This window comes from Amborella trichopoda, chromosome 1 (genome assembly GCF_054954075.1).
Source record: "Amborella trichopoda isolate Santa Cruz 75 chromosome 1, AtrichopodaSantaCruz75HAP2 v2.0, whole genome shotgun sequence".
NCBI lineage: Eukaryota > Viridiplantae > Streptophyta > Magnoliopsida > Amborellales > Amborellaceae > Amborella > Amborella trichopoda.
This window is the reverse complement of record NC_142336.1, coordinates 2,596,172-2,616,580: the sequence shown is the minus strand read 5'-3', so window position 1 is coordinate 2,616,580 and position 20,409 is coordinate 2,596,172. Positions and strand designations below refer to the sequence as shown.

General features: G+C 38.1%; 2 protein-coding genes across 3 annotated transcripts; one reads left to right on the top strand and one right to left on the bottom strand.

The window, feature by feature from the left end:
* The first annotated feature begins 580 nt into the window (after positions 1-580).
* Positions 581-2,027, top strand: LOC18427040 (protein RETICULATA-RELATED 3, chloroplastic). Its single transcript, XM_006836098.4, has one exon. It carries the CDS (start codon positions 709-711, stop codon positions 1,741-1,743), a length of 1,035 nt encoding a protein of 344 aa, XP_006836161.1. The 5' UTR covers positions 581-708; the 3' UTR covers positions 1,744-2,027.
* Positions 2,028-9,631: 7,604 nt separating this feature from the next.
* On the bottom strand, positions 9,632-19,876 carry HIT3 (HIS triad family protein 3). 2 transcript variants are annotated; one of them, XM_006836096.4, is made up of 5 exons: positions 19,459-19,876; positions 11,151-11,208; positions 10,345-10,434; positions 10,065-10,182; positions 9,632-9,881 (listed from the first exon to the last, which is right to left on the bottom strand). In XM_006836096.4, exons 1-5 carry the CDS (start codon positions 19,587-19,589, stop codon positions 9,814-9,816), a joined length of 465 nt encoding a protein of 154 aa, XP_006836159.1. In that variant the 5' UTR covers positions 19,590-19,876; the 3' UTR covers positions 9,632-9,813. The 2 variants fall into 2 exon arrangements, with proteins under 2 accessions (XP_006836159.1, XP_088705800.1); XM_088849674.1 differs by having other exon boundaries at positions 11,151-11,241; positions 19,459-19,845.
* Positions 19,877-20,409: the final 533 nt, after the last annotated feature.

The following is a 20,409-nucleotide window of genomic DNA, read 5'->3' as shown; positions in this document are numbered from 1 at the left end:
GTTGAGTCCGAGTCCAAATTTTAGACCCGAACACTGTTCAAGTTCAGGTTTCAGTTTGGATTTGAGTTTGAGGCCACACTATATTTTTTGTTCGGGTCCGGACTCGGACCCAAACCCATTGCCACCCCTTGTACACTCTTGTTTCGTGAGGAAAATATTATTTTTGGTGAGGAAAATATTATTTTTGGTGAGGAAAAGACTACTTTGAAAGAGAGTAGTTTTTTTTTCTTTTTTTTAATTTATAGAAAGAGGCCATTTTTTTTTAGAGAGAAAAAGCGTGAAGAAAGAGGTGATTTTTTTTAGAGAGAGAGAGAGCTTAACAATCTTAGGGTGTATTTTAGTCATCTTTTTGGTAACAAGGTTTTCTCTCTCCTCCCATTAGAAACCATTTTTTAGAGAGAGAGAGATTGCAGAAAGGGGTAATTTTTTTTAGAGAGAGAAGCTTGCAGAAAGGGGTAATTTTTGTTTAGAGAGAGATAAATCCCTTAAAGAGCTGGGGCTATTTTAGTCAGTTTTAATAACAAAACTTTCTCTCTCCTCCCACCCAAAAAACCAAAATAAGAATCTCAACACGCCCCACGACACGTTCCGCGAGCACTATAAAACTATTCAAAACCACCTTAGATCCCCATTTACACACACTCTCTCTCTTACTTTCTCTCTCTAAAACAAACCTTGCTTTTCACCGGAGGATCTGACGCCACCACCATGGCTCAGCTCCGCTGCTCCACCTCCACCCCGCACCATTTCCCCTCCACCCCGATCCCTCGCCTCCCACTTTCTCTCTCTAAACCTTACTCCTTTTCTCTCTCTAGACCTACCGGCCACATCTCACTTTCCCTCTCTAGATCTTCTCAGGAGCCCACATTAGCAGGCGGCGATTCCGGGGACCCCCCTCGATTTTCCGGCAATGGAGGTGGCGGTGGCGGCCAAAACCCAGGTGACCACGATCACCATTTCTCTGAAAACCCTGATCCCAAGCCAAAAGGGCTGTTATCTCTCTTCCTCCATGGCTGGAAATGCAGAGTAGAGGCAGATCCTCAGTTCCCCTTCAAAGTTTTGATGGAGGAGCTTGTTGGTGTCTCAGCCTGTGTCCTTGGAGACATGGCTTCTCGACCCAACTTCGGCCTCAACGAGCTCGATTTAGTGTTCTCGACTCTGGTTGTTGGGTCGATCCTGAACTTCACTCTTATGTATCTTTTGGCCCCATCTTCTCTCTCTAGCTCTCAAGCTCTTCCCGGGCTGTTTTCCTCTTGCCCACCAAGCCATATGTTCGAACCAGGCGGCTTTGGCCTCTTGTCAAGAATGGGTACCTTTGTTTACAAAGGATTTGTGTTCTCGGCTGTCGGATTTGTGGCCGGATTGGTTGGGACTACCCTGTCCAATGGCTTGATTTCAGCGAGGAAGAAAATGGACCCAAATTTTGAGACCCCAAATAAGCCACCACCCACTTTGTTAAATGCTTATACGTGGGCTCTCCATATGGGGTTTAGCAGTAATTTTAGGTATCAGACCCTTAATGGAGTTGAGTTTTTGTTGGCAAAAGGGCTTCCGCCTGCCGGTTTCAAGGCCAGTGTTGTGCTTTTGAGGTGCTTGAATAATGTTTTGGGGGGAGTTACATTTGTGATGCTTGCTAGATTGACTGGTTCACAAAAAGCTCAAGATCAAGAGAAGGATACATTAAAGGAGAAATTGATTGAAGAGGAAGAGGAGATTAGAGAAAGCCAGTCGGCTTGTAAGTGAGTTTTCATTTTTATGGGTCTTTTGGTATTTTTTGCTTTTTTTTATGTTAGTTTTTGTTTGGTTTAGTCTTGATTTATGTGAGGAAAGGAATTTTAGGTTTTCAGGAGAAGGTCGTGGTTTATGCTCTATAATGGGTAGAGGTTTTCTGTGGGTTTTGCCCCATTGCTTATTAATCTATGGATTTTTAGTTGAGGATGGTGACTTTGAAGTGGGCATGGAAATGATGTAGAACATAGGTTTTCTGTGTTTTCTTTTATAATGAAATTTAGTTTTCTTCATTAAAATTAACTCTGAATTTATTTCGTGATATGATTCCATATGTTTTATGCATTTTATTAAATTTTTTTTTTTTTTCATCACTTGTTTCTTTTCTTGCTTTTATGAAAATTAGTTTTTCTGACCTTACTGGCAATTATTTATGATGAATCGAACTTATCTTTATTTTATCGCAGTTCTAATGTCAAATAATAACTCCGATAATATCTCTGTAAAATCGATTTAATTTTATTGTGATTTAAGGCATTGTCTTAGAAAAAACTTTCCTGATAATACCATGTATCTAATCTAAAAGCAAAATTCATCAATTTGAATTTGAGAAGAAATGTGTCATTACGTAAAAAATAGCTCTAAAATTTGCAGACTGCGAGCAATTTGCAAGGAATGGATGGTGAATGTGCAAGTTATATGAGAAATTACTGTCAACTTTATCAGTTAGGAAATGTTTAACATTTTCATAGTAAATGACACATTACTATGATATTTTAAAGTCCTAGCACGTATTCCTTAAGTCCATAATAAAAAACGCAACACGATAATATCCCGATAAATCTCCAAACAATAATTCTCCTGTGATAAACAATTTGGGGCACAAATGCCTGAAAAACATAATTTTGCAATAATAATTAGAAGAAAAGCAATCAGAAATCAAATGACTGAAAAACATAATTTTGCAATAATAATTAAAAGTAAACCAATGAGAAATTTGCAGATGAGGGGGAGACAGAAATCAATGATCAATGTTGTATACATCAGTTACTAAACATTGAATCCAACCTGATGGACTAGTGTCTTCTAGGTGACACAAAGTAAAGAGATCTCAACTTTTAGAAATCGACAAAAGAAAAAAAAAGGAAAGGGATATCTCATACATGAACACCAATGCTGAATATTTTCTTGATACATCATTCAGTCATGGGTAGAAGGGTAGAACTTGAATTAATATCTGAGTTTCAATTCAAACATGGGTTTGATTCACACTCCATATTCCAGAACATATTTACTATCCGGAAAGCGGAAAAAATGGAATCTTTGTCTAAATGATAAATGCATTGAGAAACGGCAGATGTATAGAATTTTTCCACAAGAGGTTTTTCCTTAGTTGGATCGCATACTCGATTAGATATGGGTTCCATAAAGTTGAGATCCATGTAATGTATATGATAATAATCAACCCATGGTGGGATTCTTCAATTCCTAAAGTTGAGATCCATGTAACATATATATGATAATTAATCAAACCATTATTGGATTCTTCAATTCCTAAGAGTGTGAGTCAGAGGATTAACAAGCCTTCACTAGCTACTGAGACCCCACTTTGCCTTTCTCTCTATGATATCAGGATTCTGTATCTTATTCCCTCTCTTTCTAAGACAAATTCTTACTGATTAATTGAACCAACTTGATTCGACTTCTTTTGCGAGTGAGAATGGGATTAGCATCTGTGTAAAGTGTTTGATAGACTGTTCTTTGAATTTGGTGGATAATGGAATGTGATTCCTTTTTACACAGAGAATACAAATGAATTCTGCATGTTTATATGGGTAGCTTGCTCTGTAGAAAAGGAAGTAATGATAATTGTGGGATACTTAGTTCTACTATCTTGGGCTTTGATAAGATGGACCTCGGCGAGAGGTTAATCAATGTTTGAGAAATCGGACTCAGGCTCCAACTAACCTGGGGTCCAAGCCCAAGTCCCCTTGGCCAGACTTAGACTACACAACTTGTTATATGAAAAAATTTAATCACTATGAAAAATCAGCAGGAGACTCTGGTGGTTCTCGGTTTTTTGGTCCCGAATCGATAGTGAGTCCCGAGTTGGTCTAGCATACACAGGTCAATATGAAGAGAAATAGATAAAGACTGACATGTGAAGAGAAACAACGAAGAGGGAGAATAAATGAAGAGAAGCAGATTGAGAGAAGTAATGGTAAGAAAACTTTAGAAACTGTTCAGGCATTTAGTGGGTAAAGATCAATTCTAGGGAAATGTGGTGAAAGGAGGGATGAGATGAGATGCTTTGGTGAATAAAAGGTAGTTGGGTCATAGGGATTGAGTATATTTGGAAATTCGCCTGGAATTTTTTGGTTAATGAAAACTCTTGTTTTTGTTGTGTGTTTATGCTATCCAAAGTGCTCTCTGCTTATGAATTGCATGCTCAAAATGGTTTGCTCAAGAGTGCATATTGCAGAACTATCGGAACTGGTTCTTCGTGTTGTTCAAATGGATGCATTTCTCCCTCTCTGACCTGGTCCGTCTGTCTATTAGAACGGATGCATCTCCCTTCCACCACACCCCTCCCCCACCTTGCATCCGAGAATCCACAAAACGGTTTCGACTCTCTTCTCCAAGTTCTTCTGATCTTTTTATATTATTCTCTCATGTCAAAACTGATGCATTTCTCTCTCTCTCTCTCTCTATCTCTCTTTCTCACACAGTGCCACTTAACCTTTCATCTCTCTGCTGCTCATCTCTCATTCCTCTTCCTCTGTTTTTGCGGACACGTACGTGTGTGTGTGTGTGTGATTGTTACTGAAAATTGCTAACCATTTGAACATATATGTATACATATATTATGTGATAGAGACAGATTTATGTTTGTTGGGTCTTGGAGGCACGGTGTGTGGTCACATCTGTGTTGTATTGCACCACAAGGGCAAGAGAGAGAGAGAGAGAGAGCGAGAGGAGAGAGAGTTATGTTTGTTGCTTCTTGGAAGCATGGTGTGCGGTCACATCTGTGTTAGGTTGCACCACAATTGCATTGCATTGCATTCGACGCCATTCATCATAAACGTGAAAGCACCAAGAGAGAGAGAAAGGGGACCCTTTTCTCTATTTCTTCAGAGGCCTCGAAGGGTACAAAACAAAAGGGGATACTTTTATTGTTCTTTTCACAAGATCTCTAGGTACAAACTACAGGAGACTGAAGTCTCAACCTTAATTTCCTCAACTTGATATCTACACAAATCATTATCACATTTTTGAAACCACAAAAAGGAAATTATAATGTCACAGAGAGAGATAGAGAGAGAGAGAGTAAATCTTTGTGCGCATTGTACTCAAGACTCTCTAGAAAGAGGCACACCCAACTCACATCACTGCAACTCTTTGTGCATAGTAATTAATTCATGGGATCACTTAGCTTCTACTGAAGACTTTTGTGATTCTGAGTGTCTGGGATGAGGGGGAGGCATGGAAGGAGAAGACGAAGAAGAAGAGAGAGAGGAGCGATGGTACCGGCATCGAAAGGAGCCAGGGTGTTTTGTGGGTGAGCAAACACAAGTCCTTGCTCCATTGATGCTTGATGATAAGGAATCAGCTGATGGCGATCTCTTCATTGAATTCACAGCAGGAAGAGAAGAATTCCAGTACTTTTCGATGCAGCTTTCCTCAGGAACGACATCACTCAAGTGTTTTTCGACGCAGCTTTCCTTAGGGACGATATCGGTCAAACTCATGGCTCGGGCTTCAATCTAGAGAGCGAGACAGAGAATCAGGTATTGATATGGGGAAAGAATAGAAGGAAAATGATGCTTAATTGTACCATTGAATTTAACATCTACCAACAAATAAAAAATTGAATTTAAGAATGAGGAAGTGTAAGAATCAGTCTAAAACTCTCAAATCATTCGAGCAGTAAACATAAAACTGAAAGATCTCTCTCCCTCTCTCTTCCCCATAATAAGAACCCCTTTTGTTTTCAATAGACTGAAACTCCTCTCTCTCTCTCTCTCTCTCTCAAACATATGCATATCGGTGATTTTTAGTTTGCTTCTTGATGAATCGCTTTGAAATGATGCTTTTTATGAAAGAATTGGTCACTCATAATATGAAATTTTTAGCCTTTAGAGAGAGAGAGAGAGCGAGAGAGAGAGTGAGAGGAGAGGTGTTCATGGGTGATTGAATGATTTTATGTTTTTGTAAAGATATACCTGAAACTGTTGAACTTTGGACATGAGAGAGAGAGAGAGACAGAGAGAGAGAGAGAGAGAGAGAGAGAGATGATTGATTGATTGTGTGTTTTTTGCAAAAGCATACCTGAAACTGTTGAACTTTGGACAAGGAGATGAAGAGAGAGAGAGAGAGAGAGAAACCCTCGTAGATGATAACTGGCTTCCCAAGAATTAGGGTGCTTATTTAAAGAGATAGAGAGAGAGAGGTTAAGTACCAGGAAATTTATTGAGTTTCCATTGGTTTGTTTGTTTGTGAAGGCTTATTCTACAATGAGGGCGCCTCTGACTTCTCTTTCTCTCTCTTCAAAGGCAAAGGTCAACATTCCAAATGGTGTGCATTGAAGATGAGACAATAGTAGCAATAATAACCAAAATAAACACTTGTCAATCCATCTCTTCTCTTTTCTATTGAATAAATTAGTTAAATTGTTAAACCAGACGCGTTTTGTGGGCTCCTCCAGAGCTATGACATTGTTTGAGATGGAGATTTAATGATCGTAAAACTGCAAATGTGGATCTTCTAGAGAGAGAGAGAGAGAGAGAGAGGAGGTATATTCAAGGATGACAACATGGTCGCCAGTTTCATTTAAATTGAAATATTTTGAATCTTGAGTTAGAGAGAGAAAAAAAAGTGTGTTCAGGTCTACTTTGAAATTGCACTTTATTGGTTTTTTTTAGGACGGTTTGGCACCCCTATATTCACAGGGAACCGAAATACCTAACTATGTTCGAAAAATCGAATCGGTCTCGGAAACTGGTCAAGGTCTTGTACCGAGTAACTGATAAACCTGATGGTTCAACTAGCCTAACTGGGTAAGTTTCGGCCTGTCAAATAAATCTAAAAAATATGAAAAATATATTTAAAATATGATTAAATAAAACACATTCAAATGAAGCTGAGAATTATGAAAAAAATAGATTTTAAAAAATCAATTTATGCTTTTTATAAAAGCCATCCGCCCAAACTTTTTAAAAAATCGATTTTTGCCCAAATATATTTTTGAAAATTTTCAAAAAATATAGAAAAATATAAACATAAGTATTAATAGTCAAAACATTTTTCAATCTTTACCAAAATGATGAAAAACATTCAAAAGCGTATTACAAATAAATTTATTTTTATATTTATATATTTTTTAATTTTTTTAAAAAATATCCAATTGGACTACAAAAACAACCAAAATCAGAACCGGTGACCGCTTCCAATCTAACCAAACGGTTTCGATTTAAACCGCCTAATTTTAGCTCCCGAAGCACTTTCGTATTAAAGAAATCCATGAGAGAGTTCTCTCTCTCTAACCTCATCAGAGAGCTCTATCTTTGCTTCTTGCTCTCTCTCACTAAGCTTTTTCAAACTCGCTCGGGCCTTGGACACTAATGAACATGTCAAAAAAGGCAAAAACATTCATAAAAATGCAAGACTATTGTTAAAAATAATTAATAATCAGCACAAAAAAAAAAAACCAAATAAGTAATAGATGAGTTAACGTCTATAAACATAAAAAAAAAAAAAAGTATATAAAAGCTGAATTAGTGAATAATTTGATTACACTTAAGAACAAACAAAACAAGAACACGCAATAATGAAACTTCCCAAAAATTATAAAACCATATATTCACACGAAAATTTCTTCCTAAATAATAAATGATATTTTCACAAAATTAATGGCTTTTTAACGTATTTTAACAGGGCCGAGTTGTCCTTTGGAACTTGGCTCAGCGAAGCCAATGGCAACTTCCTCAGAATGGACTCGGTCGAGTCTTTAAACACGGTCGAGTCTTGAAACAGTGCTCTCAGTTCTCTCTCTCCTCAAGCAAGTACAGCCATTCTTTCTCTTCTCGTTCTCAGCAGTCTCCCTCTGCCTCATTCCGGCAGCCTCTAGAAAAAATTTATATAAAATTGCAACCTTAAAAGGTAGAATTAAGGTACACCTACAAAAACCATTACTAAATGGTGTTTTTATGTTATAAACCCCCTTTAATTGATCATCTAGACATCAAAATGTGTATATATATGTATAATGGAAAAAGTTTATATAGAACTGAGGCTCTAAACAATCAAACTTGAGCTTACCTCAAAACTTTTATTAGAAAGATGTTGTTTTGATGCCCAAATATCTTCAAATTGATCATTTCAACATCAAGATGCATGAACATGAAAAAAAAATAGATTTCAAGTTTTGAAAATAGTAGTTTTTATAACGCATTTGCACCGTCAATTTTCAAGATTTTCAAGCTTTTATAGATATGTCGATGTACACTATTTTTGAAGCTAAATAAAGATGAAAATATATTTTAAAGCTATTACAAAGATTTTCAATATTAAAACCGTATTTCTCGACATTATTTAAAGATAGGCTTTAATTTGATTCTTTAGAGCCTAGGCTCTATACAAACCGCACCCATAAAAGATTTCCAGTCTAAAAATAGTGTATTTTGTAATACATTATCTGGACCGTTCATTTTCAAGATTTTCATGTGTTTCTAGATCTACTTGATTTGAACCATTTTTAGAGTTTAAAATTTTATTAATAAAATTTGGAGGTGCACCTTAATTTTAATTTGATTGTTTATGGTTACAACCACACTCGCTTCTATTTGCCTGGTCATACAATAAGGGACCGATTATCACTGTTTCAGTTATGATACTTTTGATGAACAAATTAAAAATGACTAATTTCCAAAACTTCCAGGTTTTAGAAGGGATCTAATGATACTTTTAAATTTTTAATGAACAAATTAAAAATGACTAATTTCCAAAACTTCGAGATTGTAGAAGGTATCCGATGATACTTTTAATGAACAAACTAAAAATGACTAATTTCCAAAACTTCGAGGTTTTAGAAGGGATCCGATCAAATACATGATACAGAAAACCCCAAATGCCAAACAGGTTATCAAACACAATATTTTTTATTACCAGGCATCCGAAATTAGACATTCTAATTTCAGAACTTCTAACTTATTTCCAGCTTCAAGTAAACGCACCCTAGGGTGTGCGTTTGATATCCAAAATTTCAAAATTCAGGTTACAGTAAACCTTGTTTGATTTCGAATTTGCAATATTTCGAATTCTTTAATTCCAATAGGTTACTCCTACAAACGGTTCCCCCTATAAATGTGGAAAATAACCAAAAAGCCTTTTATGATATCATAAATAGCAAATAAATTAGTCCCTTATTTCCTAAACTGAGACAGAAGAATCTATTCCCATAAAGTTGCATTATGAAGTAACCATTATTCTTCCCTTGTTCAACAGCCAACCTTCCCATATATAAACACAATGGGAGAGCTGCATTATGAGAGAGAGAGAGAGAGAGAGAGAGAGAGAGAGAGAGAGAGTTAAGAACCCTAAACCAATATATTTACTCTTTAGGGTTCATAAACAATGACCCTGCTGAAGTCTCCTATAGTCCTTCAACACCACCCCAGCCATCCTAATGCTAACAGGGGTGGCGGGGATGCATTTTCTTATATTCAATGTCTGTCAAAAATTTGACAAATCCTCAAGTCTGTCAAAAATTTGACAAACAGCGGGCATCCATGGTTGACATCTGATGGTTCATGTAAGGTTAAAGCATTGCAGGAAGCTTCAGAACACGAATAGAATACTTAATACTTAATACTAAAATTTCCTTCAAAGTAAGCAAAGACGTGTATGGTTAGATCAACCCATTAAGCCAATTATACTCAAAACTCATAAACTAATGTCTGTTTCTTGCTTATCGGTATATATTGACTACCTTATGCTCGAATATAAAATTGCTAGTTTCGCACGTAAGCATGCATCAAAGACAAACTTTAATGTCCACGAAAAGAAAATTCTACTCAAAAGTCCACATTAACCTGGTGGCCAGTTCATCTGCCTTCCCCCAAGAAGATGAATGTGCAAATGATACACAGATTGACCTGCAAAAATAGTTTGAAAATCACAAAATGGTCATAACAGAGAGAGAGAGAGTTAAGCCAGTAGTGGCACACATAAAAGTTGAATTATATATTTATATACATGAGGTATATATATGTATAGAGAGAGAACTTGTGTGTTAAGCCAGTATTTATAAATATAGCGAGAAAAGGAGAGAGAGATACATCCAGCTGGCCCATCATTGATGACTATCCTGAAGCCATCGTCAAGTCCTTCTTGTTTAGCAATGACTTTGGCGGTGTACAAGAGGTGTCCGAGAATTTCAATGTGCCTCACTTCTGCCTGCAAGAGGAATAAAATATAACATTAAACAATAAACATCATACTCTTCATTTCAGTTGATAAAGCAAAATGGATGAACTGGACATAAGGGATGCCATTAGCATCTGAGCAGGTAAGTAGAAGTAGCTGGTTCAGTTTTTCATATGAAAGAAAGAGAGGAACCTTCGAAAGGCCAAGCAATCCGTCCTTCACTTTAGGGATGATCAAAATATGTGTCGGAGCCTGTGGGGAAACGTCCCTAAATGCATAAACCTGCCAAACATATCCCATCATCAAGAAATAAGGTCCAAATCTCTGTCTCTCTGCGATTGCACTTGTAGATTCCTCTATAGTTCACATAACAAAAAGCATCATCGAGTGGCTTCACTATGTTCCAGAACACACTTCTTTAGATTTGTACATTAATAATAGCCCTCTTATGATAAGTTCATTATGGATAATGGTTCAAGGTTACCAGGTTAAAACTCAAATACATCACTGAGTTTTTTTTTTTTTGATACTGACAAATAAATCACTGAGTTGCCTGCATTGATGTCAAAGAATATTCAAATTCTAATCTTAAGGAAATTAAATAATCTCCCTCACAAACTAATCTAATGGATTTGTGTGTCATTTGTGTTCTCAATAAAAATAATAATAATGGGATAACTATGCAATTATTCCAAGAAAACAGTGCACCAAGCCAACTCGTCTTCTATTAAAATGACCTACTTTCAGCCCTAAACCTTTGATGATTTCAATAGCTTAAATCGAACTGACATGCAGCAAAAACAACAAGAGCTTATGATTCCACATGATGGCACTATTTGTTTGAGAAGGATCAATACTCTTCCCAAATTTCATATTCCTAAGCCAAAGTAGACAGTCACCAGTATATTTTTATGCATTAGAATGATGCCAAAAGTCCTACAAAGTCTAGAGACCATCTTTTGTTAAGAAAACTACAAACCAAAGAAAATAGACAATACCTTGTCATCCTCGTAAACCGCTGTACTTGGTATCTCCTTCTTCAATATTTTGTCAAATCTGAACAGCAAAACATCATAATGTTGAACCACTCTGCAGGCACATACACCTAACTAGCTGGGCACATGAATATATATATATATATATATATATATATATATATATATATATATATAGGGAGTAGCTGAGACCAGTCCACTAGCTGACAGCTACAGCAAACACCAACAGCCTAGATTGAATACCAACCTAAGTACGATTGCATTTCGCATTTGAATTCTAATTTTTTTTTCTAAAATCCAAATCACTTGAAATTTAGAGCGTCCACTTTTGAAAAATTGGAAAATCTAATAAAAATATTTAAAAACATAACTAGAAAAATAAATAAATTGACCAAAATTGCCCCTGAAAATTTTTGGGGTATTTTGGTCAATTTATATTCCACGAATTATTTTTTTAGTATTTTATTAGGTGTGCCTTTATGAGAAAATAGACATTCCAAATTTTACTTGATTTGGATTTGTAGAAAAAATATTAAAATTCATATACAAAATAAAGTCGTGATCGTCAGATCAGCCCAGATATTGCTGCTAGTGATGAGGGAACTTAATTGCTAATATGAGTTTATCATATTTGATGTATTGTTAGACTATGGACTTGACTGATGAGTTTTACTGGTTATGTAAGACTTGCAACTTATGATTTGTGACTTTTTGTTTATTGGAAATGTTGAATTGATAATTTACAATGTTGATTTTGGGACATGGGCATCTTTTAATCTTTATAGTTTTAGATTCTGTTCAAAAAATAATTCAATTTCAAATTTGAAACTGATATATGTATGATGTATTAGGGACTCAGATAACATCTTCTATTTGTACTTTTGAAAAAAGTGGATTTTAAGATCAATTTGTGGAGTTTGATTTCCAGTGCAACCCCTCAAATACCATCCTTAGGGCCTAGAACCCCCAACTTCCTAGACGGGCCTGCCCATAGAAATAGGCAACAGCCTAGGCACCCGCTCAGCCACCTAGGCGGCCAAATCCATTCTTTCAACATTAGTCTCGACCATCATGTCGTTAACAAATATACGGGTTTGGTGTCTTGGGGATCAGGCTAACTTTACACGGTCACAACATCCCTTCCACCAAGACTGAAGTACCAAAAGGTTGGTTTGCCCCTCTTGCTCACACACCCTCCTAATGATGGGATTGGGTTCACGCACCCTATATCAGTAGCATGTAATCAGCTTGGCATTCGTGGCCTCAAAATTATCATCACCACCATTCCCTCCCCCATCATCCCCTACAGGTGCCCGATGTACATCGCTTTCCAATTGATCAAGTTGTGGGCTCTCCTCTGGATGCCCCCCTCATCATCCTCCTCTAGATCTCATCTTTTCCTTCCTCCTCACCTATCATTTCAAGAGATGCCCTCTTGCCAAGCATAGGCTGCTCAACTTCCACCAACCACTCAGTTGGATCCTCCAAGAATATGTGATCTAGATCAATCGTGTTAAAGTCCTCAACTACCCTATCCAACTGCCACTTTCTAAAGTTTAAGTTATAATGGATGTATACTAGCTTCTTTAGCCTGAGGGAAATCAATATGTTTCTCTTAGGGGTGCACAACTACAGGAATGTACTCTAGTTTCTCTCACACCTCATAGCAAAACAAGTTTTGCCAATCACCTTAATTGTTATTTCTTGTAAGCTCCTTGTCGAAGGGCCCTGTATAACCCACCATGAACTGAATAAAAGGATAAATAATATAGGGAAAATTACAGAATCCCCCATGCTAGAACAATCTCCCCAAAATACCCCCCGTTGAAAAGTCTCTCTCATGTATTACCCTAAAATATGTTTTTTTTTCCCTAAGTTACATATTTCATAAAACAGTGACTAAATTGCCCTTCTTAAATGCATGACACCAGTCAACCAAAAATTCATACATCTCTTTAACTTTCCCTTTCAAATTTCCATCTCTCTCATTTATTCGTCTCTCTCTCTCTCTCCCCCCTAGAGAAAAAAGTGGTGGCCGACATGTGAGCTCCATGAGAGCTCTAATTGTGGGGTGCTATTGATAGAAGCCAAACCTCCTCAATGGGTTTTTCCCCATTGTCATCTTTCAAGCTCGGAGAGGTCGATACAGACAGAGAGACTGACACCGGTGTTCAAGCCTCTCTCTAACCAATCTGATTGGAGCACCATGAAATCCAAAGGTGATGAGCTCCCAAACATGTTTCCCAATACTTTATGGAGTAACTCAAGTGGACAAGCCTTGTTCTCTGCTTGTGAAGAAGGGTAAAACTCCAACGAATTTGAAGAATTGGGGATCGATTTCGTCACCTCAGAGAAAAAATGTTTGCAGATTTGATGCCCCTTCGACACAACATTAGGAGGAACGTTCGACATAAATGAGGGCAGAGGTCATAGTTATATTTCGCAAGATTACGACACATGAAGTGCAAGAAACTTTGCGAAAGATGAAGATAGAAAACGCTTTAGGACCAAATGGTATCCCGATAGAGGTTTGGAAGTGCATGGGGGAGATTGGCATATGCTAGCTTACCTGTTCAACAAGGTGTTTAGAACAAAGAAAATGATAGAGAAAACGTATTGTAGTGCCATTTACAAGAACAAATAAAACATACAGAATCGTATGAACTATTGAGAGATTAAACTTATGAGCCATACTATGAAGTTGTGGGAGCGAGTTGTTGAGCAAAGACTAAGGCGTGAAAAAGTGTATCATAAAATTAGTCGGGTTTTATACCAGGGAAGAACTATCGAAGCCATTTTCCTACTTAAGTAATTGTTCGAGAAGTTTCGGGTGAAGGGAAAATACCTCCACATGGTCTTTATTGATTTAGAAAAAGTATACGAAAGGATACCTAGATATTTAATTTGGTGGGTGTTGGAAAAGAAAGGAGTCACCAGAGGCTATATTGACATGGTGAGAGACGTGTACAAGGGAGCACTAACTAGTATGCAGACAAGTGAGTTCTCAATGATAATGGGCCCACGTTAGAGGTCAGCAATGAGCTCATATCTCTTTACTTTGGTTATGAATGAATTAACCAGGCACCTACAAGATAAGGCACCGTGGTGTTTGTTGTTTGCGGATGACACATAACGATGAGACTAAAGGACACGTCAACACAAAGTTAGAACATTGGAGGGATGCTCTTGAATCTAAAGGTTTTAAAATTAGCCGGACTACGACAAAATATATGAAATACAAGTATAGTAATAATAGAAGTAGAAACGAGGAAGTAGGTGATCGTCAAGAAATACCTAAGAGAGATTGTTTCCGATATCTAAGGTTGATAATCCAAGAGAATGGAGAGATTGATGAAGATGTTGTACATCCGGAGTTTTATGCGATCATATTATACCATTGTGACTGAAGGGGAAGTTATATCGAATGATTGTAAGACCAGCCATGCTTTATGGGATAGACTGTTGGGCAGTCAAGAAACAACATATCCATAGGATGAGCATAGCTGAGATGAGAATGTTGAGAGATGAGTGGCAAGATAAGTAGGATAAAATTCGAAATAAATATATTTGAGGTAACTTAGATGTAACTTCAATAGGCGATAAGATGAGGGAAAGTAGTAGGCTGGCCATGTGCAATGTAGACCTGATACAGCTCTGTTTAGGAGATACGATTTGATTCAAATAGAAGGCTCTAAAAGGGCACAGAGAAGGCACATGGATAGAATTAGTGAGAAAAGATAAGGTGACTTTTGGTCTTACTGAGGTATGGCCCTTGAAGAATGGAGGAACATGATTAATGAAAACTTAACCCAAATCATTGGGGATAAAGCTTAGATGATGATTTGATGCCCCTTAGATTGGGTTTAGATGGCTTCCCATTAGATCTAATAAGCTTGGTCCTCAACCCTGATCAAGCCGAAGCCTCAGCTTTGGAGGGCCTGTGGGTTCCATATTTGAAGCAAAATTAGGCCTAAAGGCTCCAAACCCATGAGCCATGGTTGAAGTTGATGGAGAAGAAGAGAGATGTCAAATATTCATGGCGTTCATGTTACAGTCATTTCTAACAGCGAGGCTAGTGGTGGCAGCTGATGCAGCGACAGAGGAAAAGCCTTGCTCTCTCTTCTGCCAAGGCACCACAGAAGACTATAAGTGCTGAAGCTGTATTTCCTGAGTGACCAAGGAAAGCCTTGCACTCTCTTCTACCACAGCATCATAAAAGGCTCTATGAGTGATAAAGCTCACCAGAATTCCATCCTGAACGTTTCTTTTCTTCCCACCAGGCTTCCCCTTGATAATACAACTACCATACTCTAATTACAGATATGGGTTTCTCTTATTTCTTGCTGCCAACCCATAATACAGTAATAATAGGCCCAGTAAACTCACAAGACAATTTTCCTTTGCTGTTCTTTTGCTCTCCTCTCAAAGTGGAAAGCGAAGGAACTCAAAATTAGGGGAAAAAAGATGTAGTCCTCTCAATCTTCCTAGACTAAAGTGGTAAGAAGAAAAAAATCTATATGTCATACAGTACAAATAGAATTTTGGTTGTTGATGGTGGGCTACTGCTCAAAGGAAGCTTCTCGAATCGCAAAATTCTGAAACTTCCAAACTGATCTAACAAATAATTCAGCTAAAGAAACCCACCTAGTAATTCAATCCTACAAACCTAATTTCTTCAATTGCAAAGCTCTCCAAAACTCCAAGACCATGCTTCAGAACTTCTAGGATACAAAGTTTTGAGAGAGAAAACTGCTGAAAGAAAGAGAGAGAAATGAATAAGTGAGAGAGAGAGAGAGAAACGAAAAAAATGAGTGTGAGATGGAAATTTGAAAGGGAAAGATAAAAAATGAGAGAGATACGAAATTTTGGTTGACTTGTGTAAGACAAGGGCAATTTGGTCACGATTTTACCTAATATGTACTTTGGGAGGGTAATACATGAGAGAGACTTTTGCAACAGGGGTTTTTTTAGGGAGAATTATTCCAGTTGCGGGGGGGGGGGGGGGGGGGGGGAGAGGGGAGGGATTCCCTAATTTTCTCAATAATGTATAAGCAATACCCGAACTAGTATCAAATCAAAACTAATGGACAAGCAATGATGCATAAGGAAGGACATGGAAGCTAACCTAGATCAATCTCAGAGTGTGACACCTTTGCAAGGTTAAATCCAACTGGCCCTCGCACATTCTTAGACATAGCAAGCTGAGAAAGAGACCAAGGTCCAATTCAACAGTTTGAATTCAACATGCCCACTAACTTAAGAAAATTTCTTCACAAGAAAGGTGATTCTTACGTCCCTAAAAGCCTTAACATGTGTGGCTAAGGACGTCGATAGGCAATATTTCACCACTTTTGAGTAGTAACATGTGTGGCTAAAGAAATAACGTAAAAAGTACATACAATTAGAGAATACAACATGCAGGCTAATTACATGTGCCATCTTCAGTAAATCAAATGTGATATTCAAATCTTCAATTGCGTCTTCCATATGTCATCAATGATTTTCAAGACCAACTGTGCAAATTGGCATTTTTTTCTGCCTTTGTTTCCCTGCATAGAGGAGCCCCAAGAGGAGCTGCCTGCCACTATGTTCTCGTACCTGTCTGAAAATCTCATGTCACTAATTAGGACCTCAACTTTCTTTATAGCCTAGGCCCGCCCGCTTGAAACTGCTCATTTGAGGCAACCATCATCCTCAGCCTGGATTGTGACTTCAAAATCAACACCATGGATAAGTAACTAGTTGTAAAGCATGTGATCCCGAGCTTAACCAGCTCCTTCCCACATGCGTACTTCATAATGTGAAGGACTCTAGAATAGTTGTATATGAATTTTGTGATTGATCTCCCTGCTTCCACGATGTCCTTAACACTCATGCGCTGTCAACTCTCTATAGCATTAAGTCAATCCAATGGGAAGCACAAGGGGTCTGCACTAGATGCTTTCTCTTTTCATCAACCTCTTACCTGCAAATACGCGCGCTTCAACATTATTCGTGTAAACTGAACCACATGCTCCTCTCTGACCTCCTACACCACTCTATCTATCCAACAAAGCACACAATAATTCGGAATCCCTCTTGAACTTTGTTACCTCTACACACTAGTGTGGTAGACCATCCTTGCGGACAGCCCATATAAATGCATCGATCATTGCGCGATTGCGAAAACAGGGCATAGAGTCAACTCCTCCACTGCATATGAGCTCGATGGACCCTGCTTAGATGAGGAGGTGGTAGATCGTTCCTTTCTTCTACGCCATTTCCGATCAATTCGCTTTGACACTAGCTAGGGCATTGCTTGTATGTTATTTGCCCTTTTTTTCAATTTAATGGTGGGTTCATGGCATTGAGACAAAGAACTTACAGAGAATAGAAAATCAAGATGGTCAATCAAACTTGTTCTACCATAGGGTGAGTACATTCCAGTGGTGGCACCCCCCTAGGAGTAAGAGGTTCACTTCCCCCAGGCTTCAAAAGCTGGTATATGTCCATTATAGATTGAGAAAGCAATTCTTGGAGATGGCAGTTAAGGACAACAACTTGATTGATCTAAATCACATATTTATGGAGGACCTAGTTGAGGAGTGGTTGGTGGAAGTGGAGCAACCAGTGCTTAAAACGATAGACGGTGGGAAGGAGATGATGAGAGTCAGCATGGAGGACTACGGGGGGACCAACCATAGTTCAAGCAATTTGAAGGAGATGTACATGGGGAACCTATAGAGTATAATGGAGGAGGAGGTAATCATGATTCAAACGCAACTAATCCCAACCCAATGTACATGATGACATAAGGGGCATGAGCCTGAGCTCGAACAGCAGGAGGGTGGGGGCGAGCATGAGGGGTGAATCATCCTTGGGGAATTCAACCTAGATGTTGGGGATACCATGGCCCGGTGTAGTCAATTAATTTCAAGGATCCTAAACCCCCAGACTTATTCCTCAATCAATGAGCTATCACGTCATTCCTTTTGGTATTAGATTGTATGTTTCGACTCATTTAAACATAATATTGATATTTAGTCAATCCTATAGATGTCAATAGTGAGATCTAATGCAGTTTACACTAGGAAATGATTTTGTGGCACTCAAAAAGGAACCAGACTCGGTATTCACACATGCTTGTAATAAATTTTCAATTCTTTCAACAAATCCACCTATTATAATTTTAGAATTTTTTAGAATTTTTCTCGAATTTTTCTCAAATTGTGAGCTCAGTACGGTCAAACCAATCTGAATCGGTTGGTTCACCAAGTCAACTCAGGACCAGCAAGTGACAGATTCAGCCTCCCAATCCAACTTTTGAAAAACTGATTATTAAGACTAGTAGCCTACCCGTATTACTGCTACTACAATCAAGAGGCTGCTTCTACTCCGAATGTTGTTGCTACTGCAGGCTGTTTCTACTCCTAATGTTGTCGCTACTGCTATTGCTATTGCTACTGCCATTGCCACTGCTACTGCCACTGCTAATGCTGACACTACTTGTAGTGTTAGTTCACAGCTAGTCTGTTCATGCTACCACAACAACCACTGCTGATATTAATATTTCCACATATTTATTTATCAACAATCATCTTTTATTTTTATTTATTTTGGGTGGGGGGCTGGGAATTTACAAAGAAATATTTCTACAGTTTTATTACTGCTGCTTCCATTTTAGCAACCGTATAATGCAGTCCACTTTTTGATTTGCATTGTGTATTATCAAACTAGAAATCCCTTCCTCTCTAAACTATTTTGCTAGGCTATACTAACCAGAACTTTATCAAATGATTCACTAGTTCTTTTCATTCAATCTTTCATATCAGGGTTTTCAAATAGTGTTTACTGTGATTCCTTGGGATCATTGCTGAAAAATGAATATCCAAACTCTGGAGCAGAAAAAAAGAAGGAAAGCCAGTAACTACCATACATGGGAAATTTGTGGGAGATAAAGAGGCCACGTAGGAAACAGTAAACAGGAAAATAAATGGTGATAACGAGGGCACATAGGAAACAGTAAACAGGAAAATAAATAAAGAAATGAGAGATGGGGGGTCAAATGGTGATATAACATGAGATAAAATTCCATAAATTTACAAGGAAAAAAGATGAGGAAAAATGGGTTCAGGGACATAATTGGCGATAGATAAAATGATAAACTAGGATAAATGGTTCGAACAAATAATCAAAGGCAAAAAAATAACGAAAAGTGTCAGAAAAAAGGGAAGATCACAGTCGATTGAAGCTTGCGGGAGAGATTGTCACATGAAAATATGCACAAAAAAAATCAAAAAATTAGAGAAAAAATGAGTATCTCAATACTTACATAGTCGGAGCATCATCGGGAGTTGCAGCTAGAGCTGCTTCTATCTCAGAAGAAGCCATTGAAATGGCACCCAAATGTGACCCCAAAACCCTGATCCTCCTTATATCCTCTCTTTCTTGTGAATTTTTCATTTCCGTTCAGCACCAGTGATTCTTAGACGACGGGAGCCACGAGACAAAGGGATCTTGATTTTTGAGAGATAACATAAAAGACCCTTACGTTTTGCCAAAATATCAATGTCAACCCTATCCAGAACTCCTAATACTGTGAAATATATGGGCCATTGGACCGGGACCGGGACCGGGACCGAGTACCGACTCAGGACCCGACGGCTGGACCTCCCCTATGACCAGGTACGGGTCCAAAAATTGGACCTAGGGTGGGTTCAGGTCTGGATCTAAGCCAAGGTCCCACATTATATTTTCAGGTCTCAATTTGTGAAATATAATTAAATATATAGATATTTTGATTTTTGGTTGGATTTGAATGGGTCTAGCCAGACACGGATCTAGATGCAACACGACTTGTTGCCACCCGTAATATGACATGGATGCTACCATACCTATATTTGTATGTATGCTGAACCTAGATCCGACCTCCTAGGTCTAAAAGAAAGACCATTGTCACCCGCGATATACATAACTAATTGCTAATCTGGATAAGATTATGTGAGTAGGGGGTCCCTTAAGACCCCTACACAATCTCTCTTATCTTATTTTTATTATTCTTGCCTAACGAATTTTCATTGGTTCGATCAATCTCATCAATTCGATTAATCGGTATAGCGAGTGGACAATCGAAAACCTACTTCCAGTTTTTCAAAAATGATCTAGACCCAAGTTCGATTGCCCCGGACGGATCTACAACATGGACCTGCACCCTAATCGGGTCGACCCCAACCTAGACCACCCAAACACCCTCTTAAAGAAACTTATGTGGACCATGGTACCT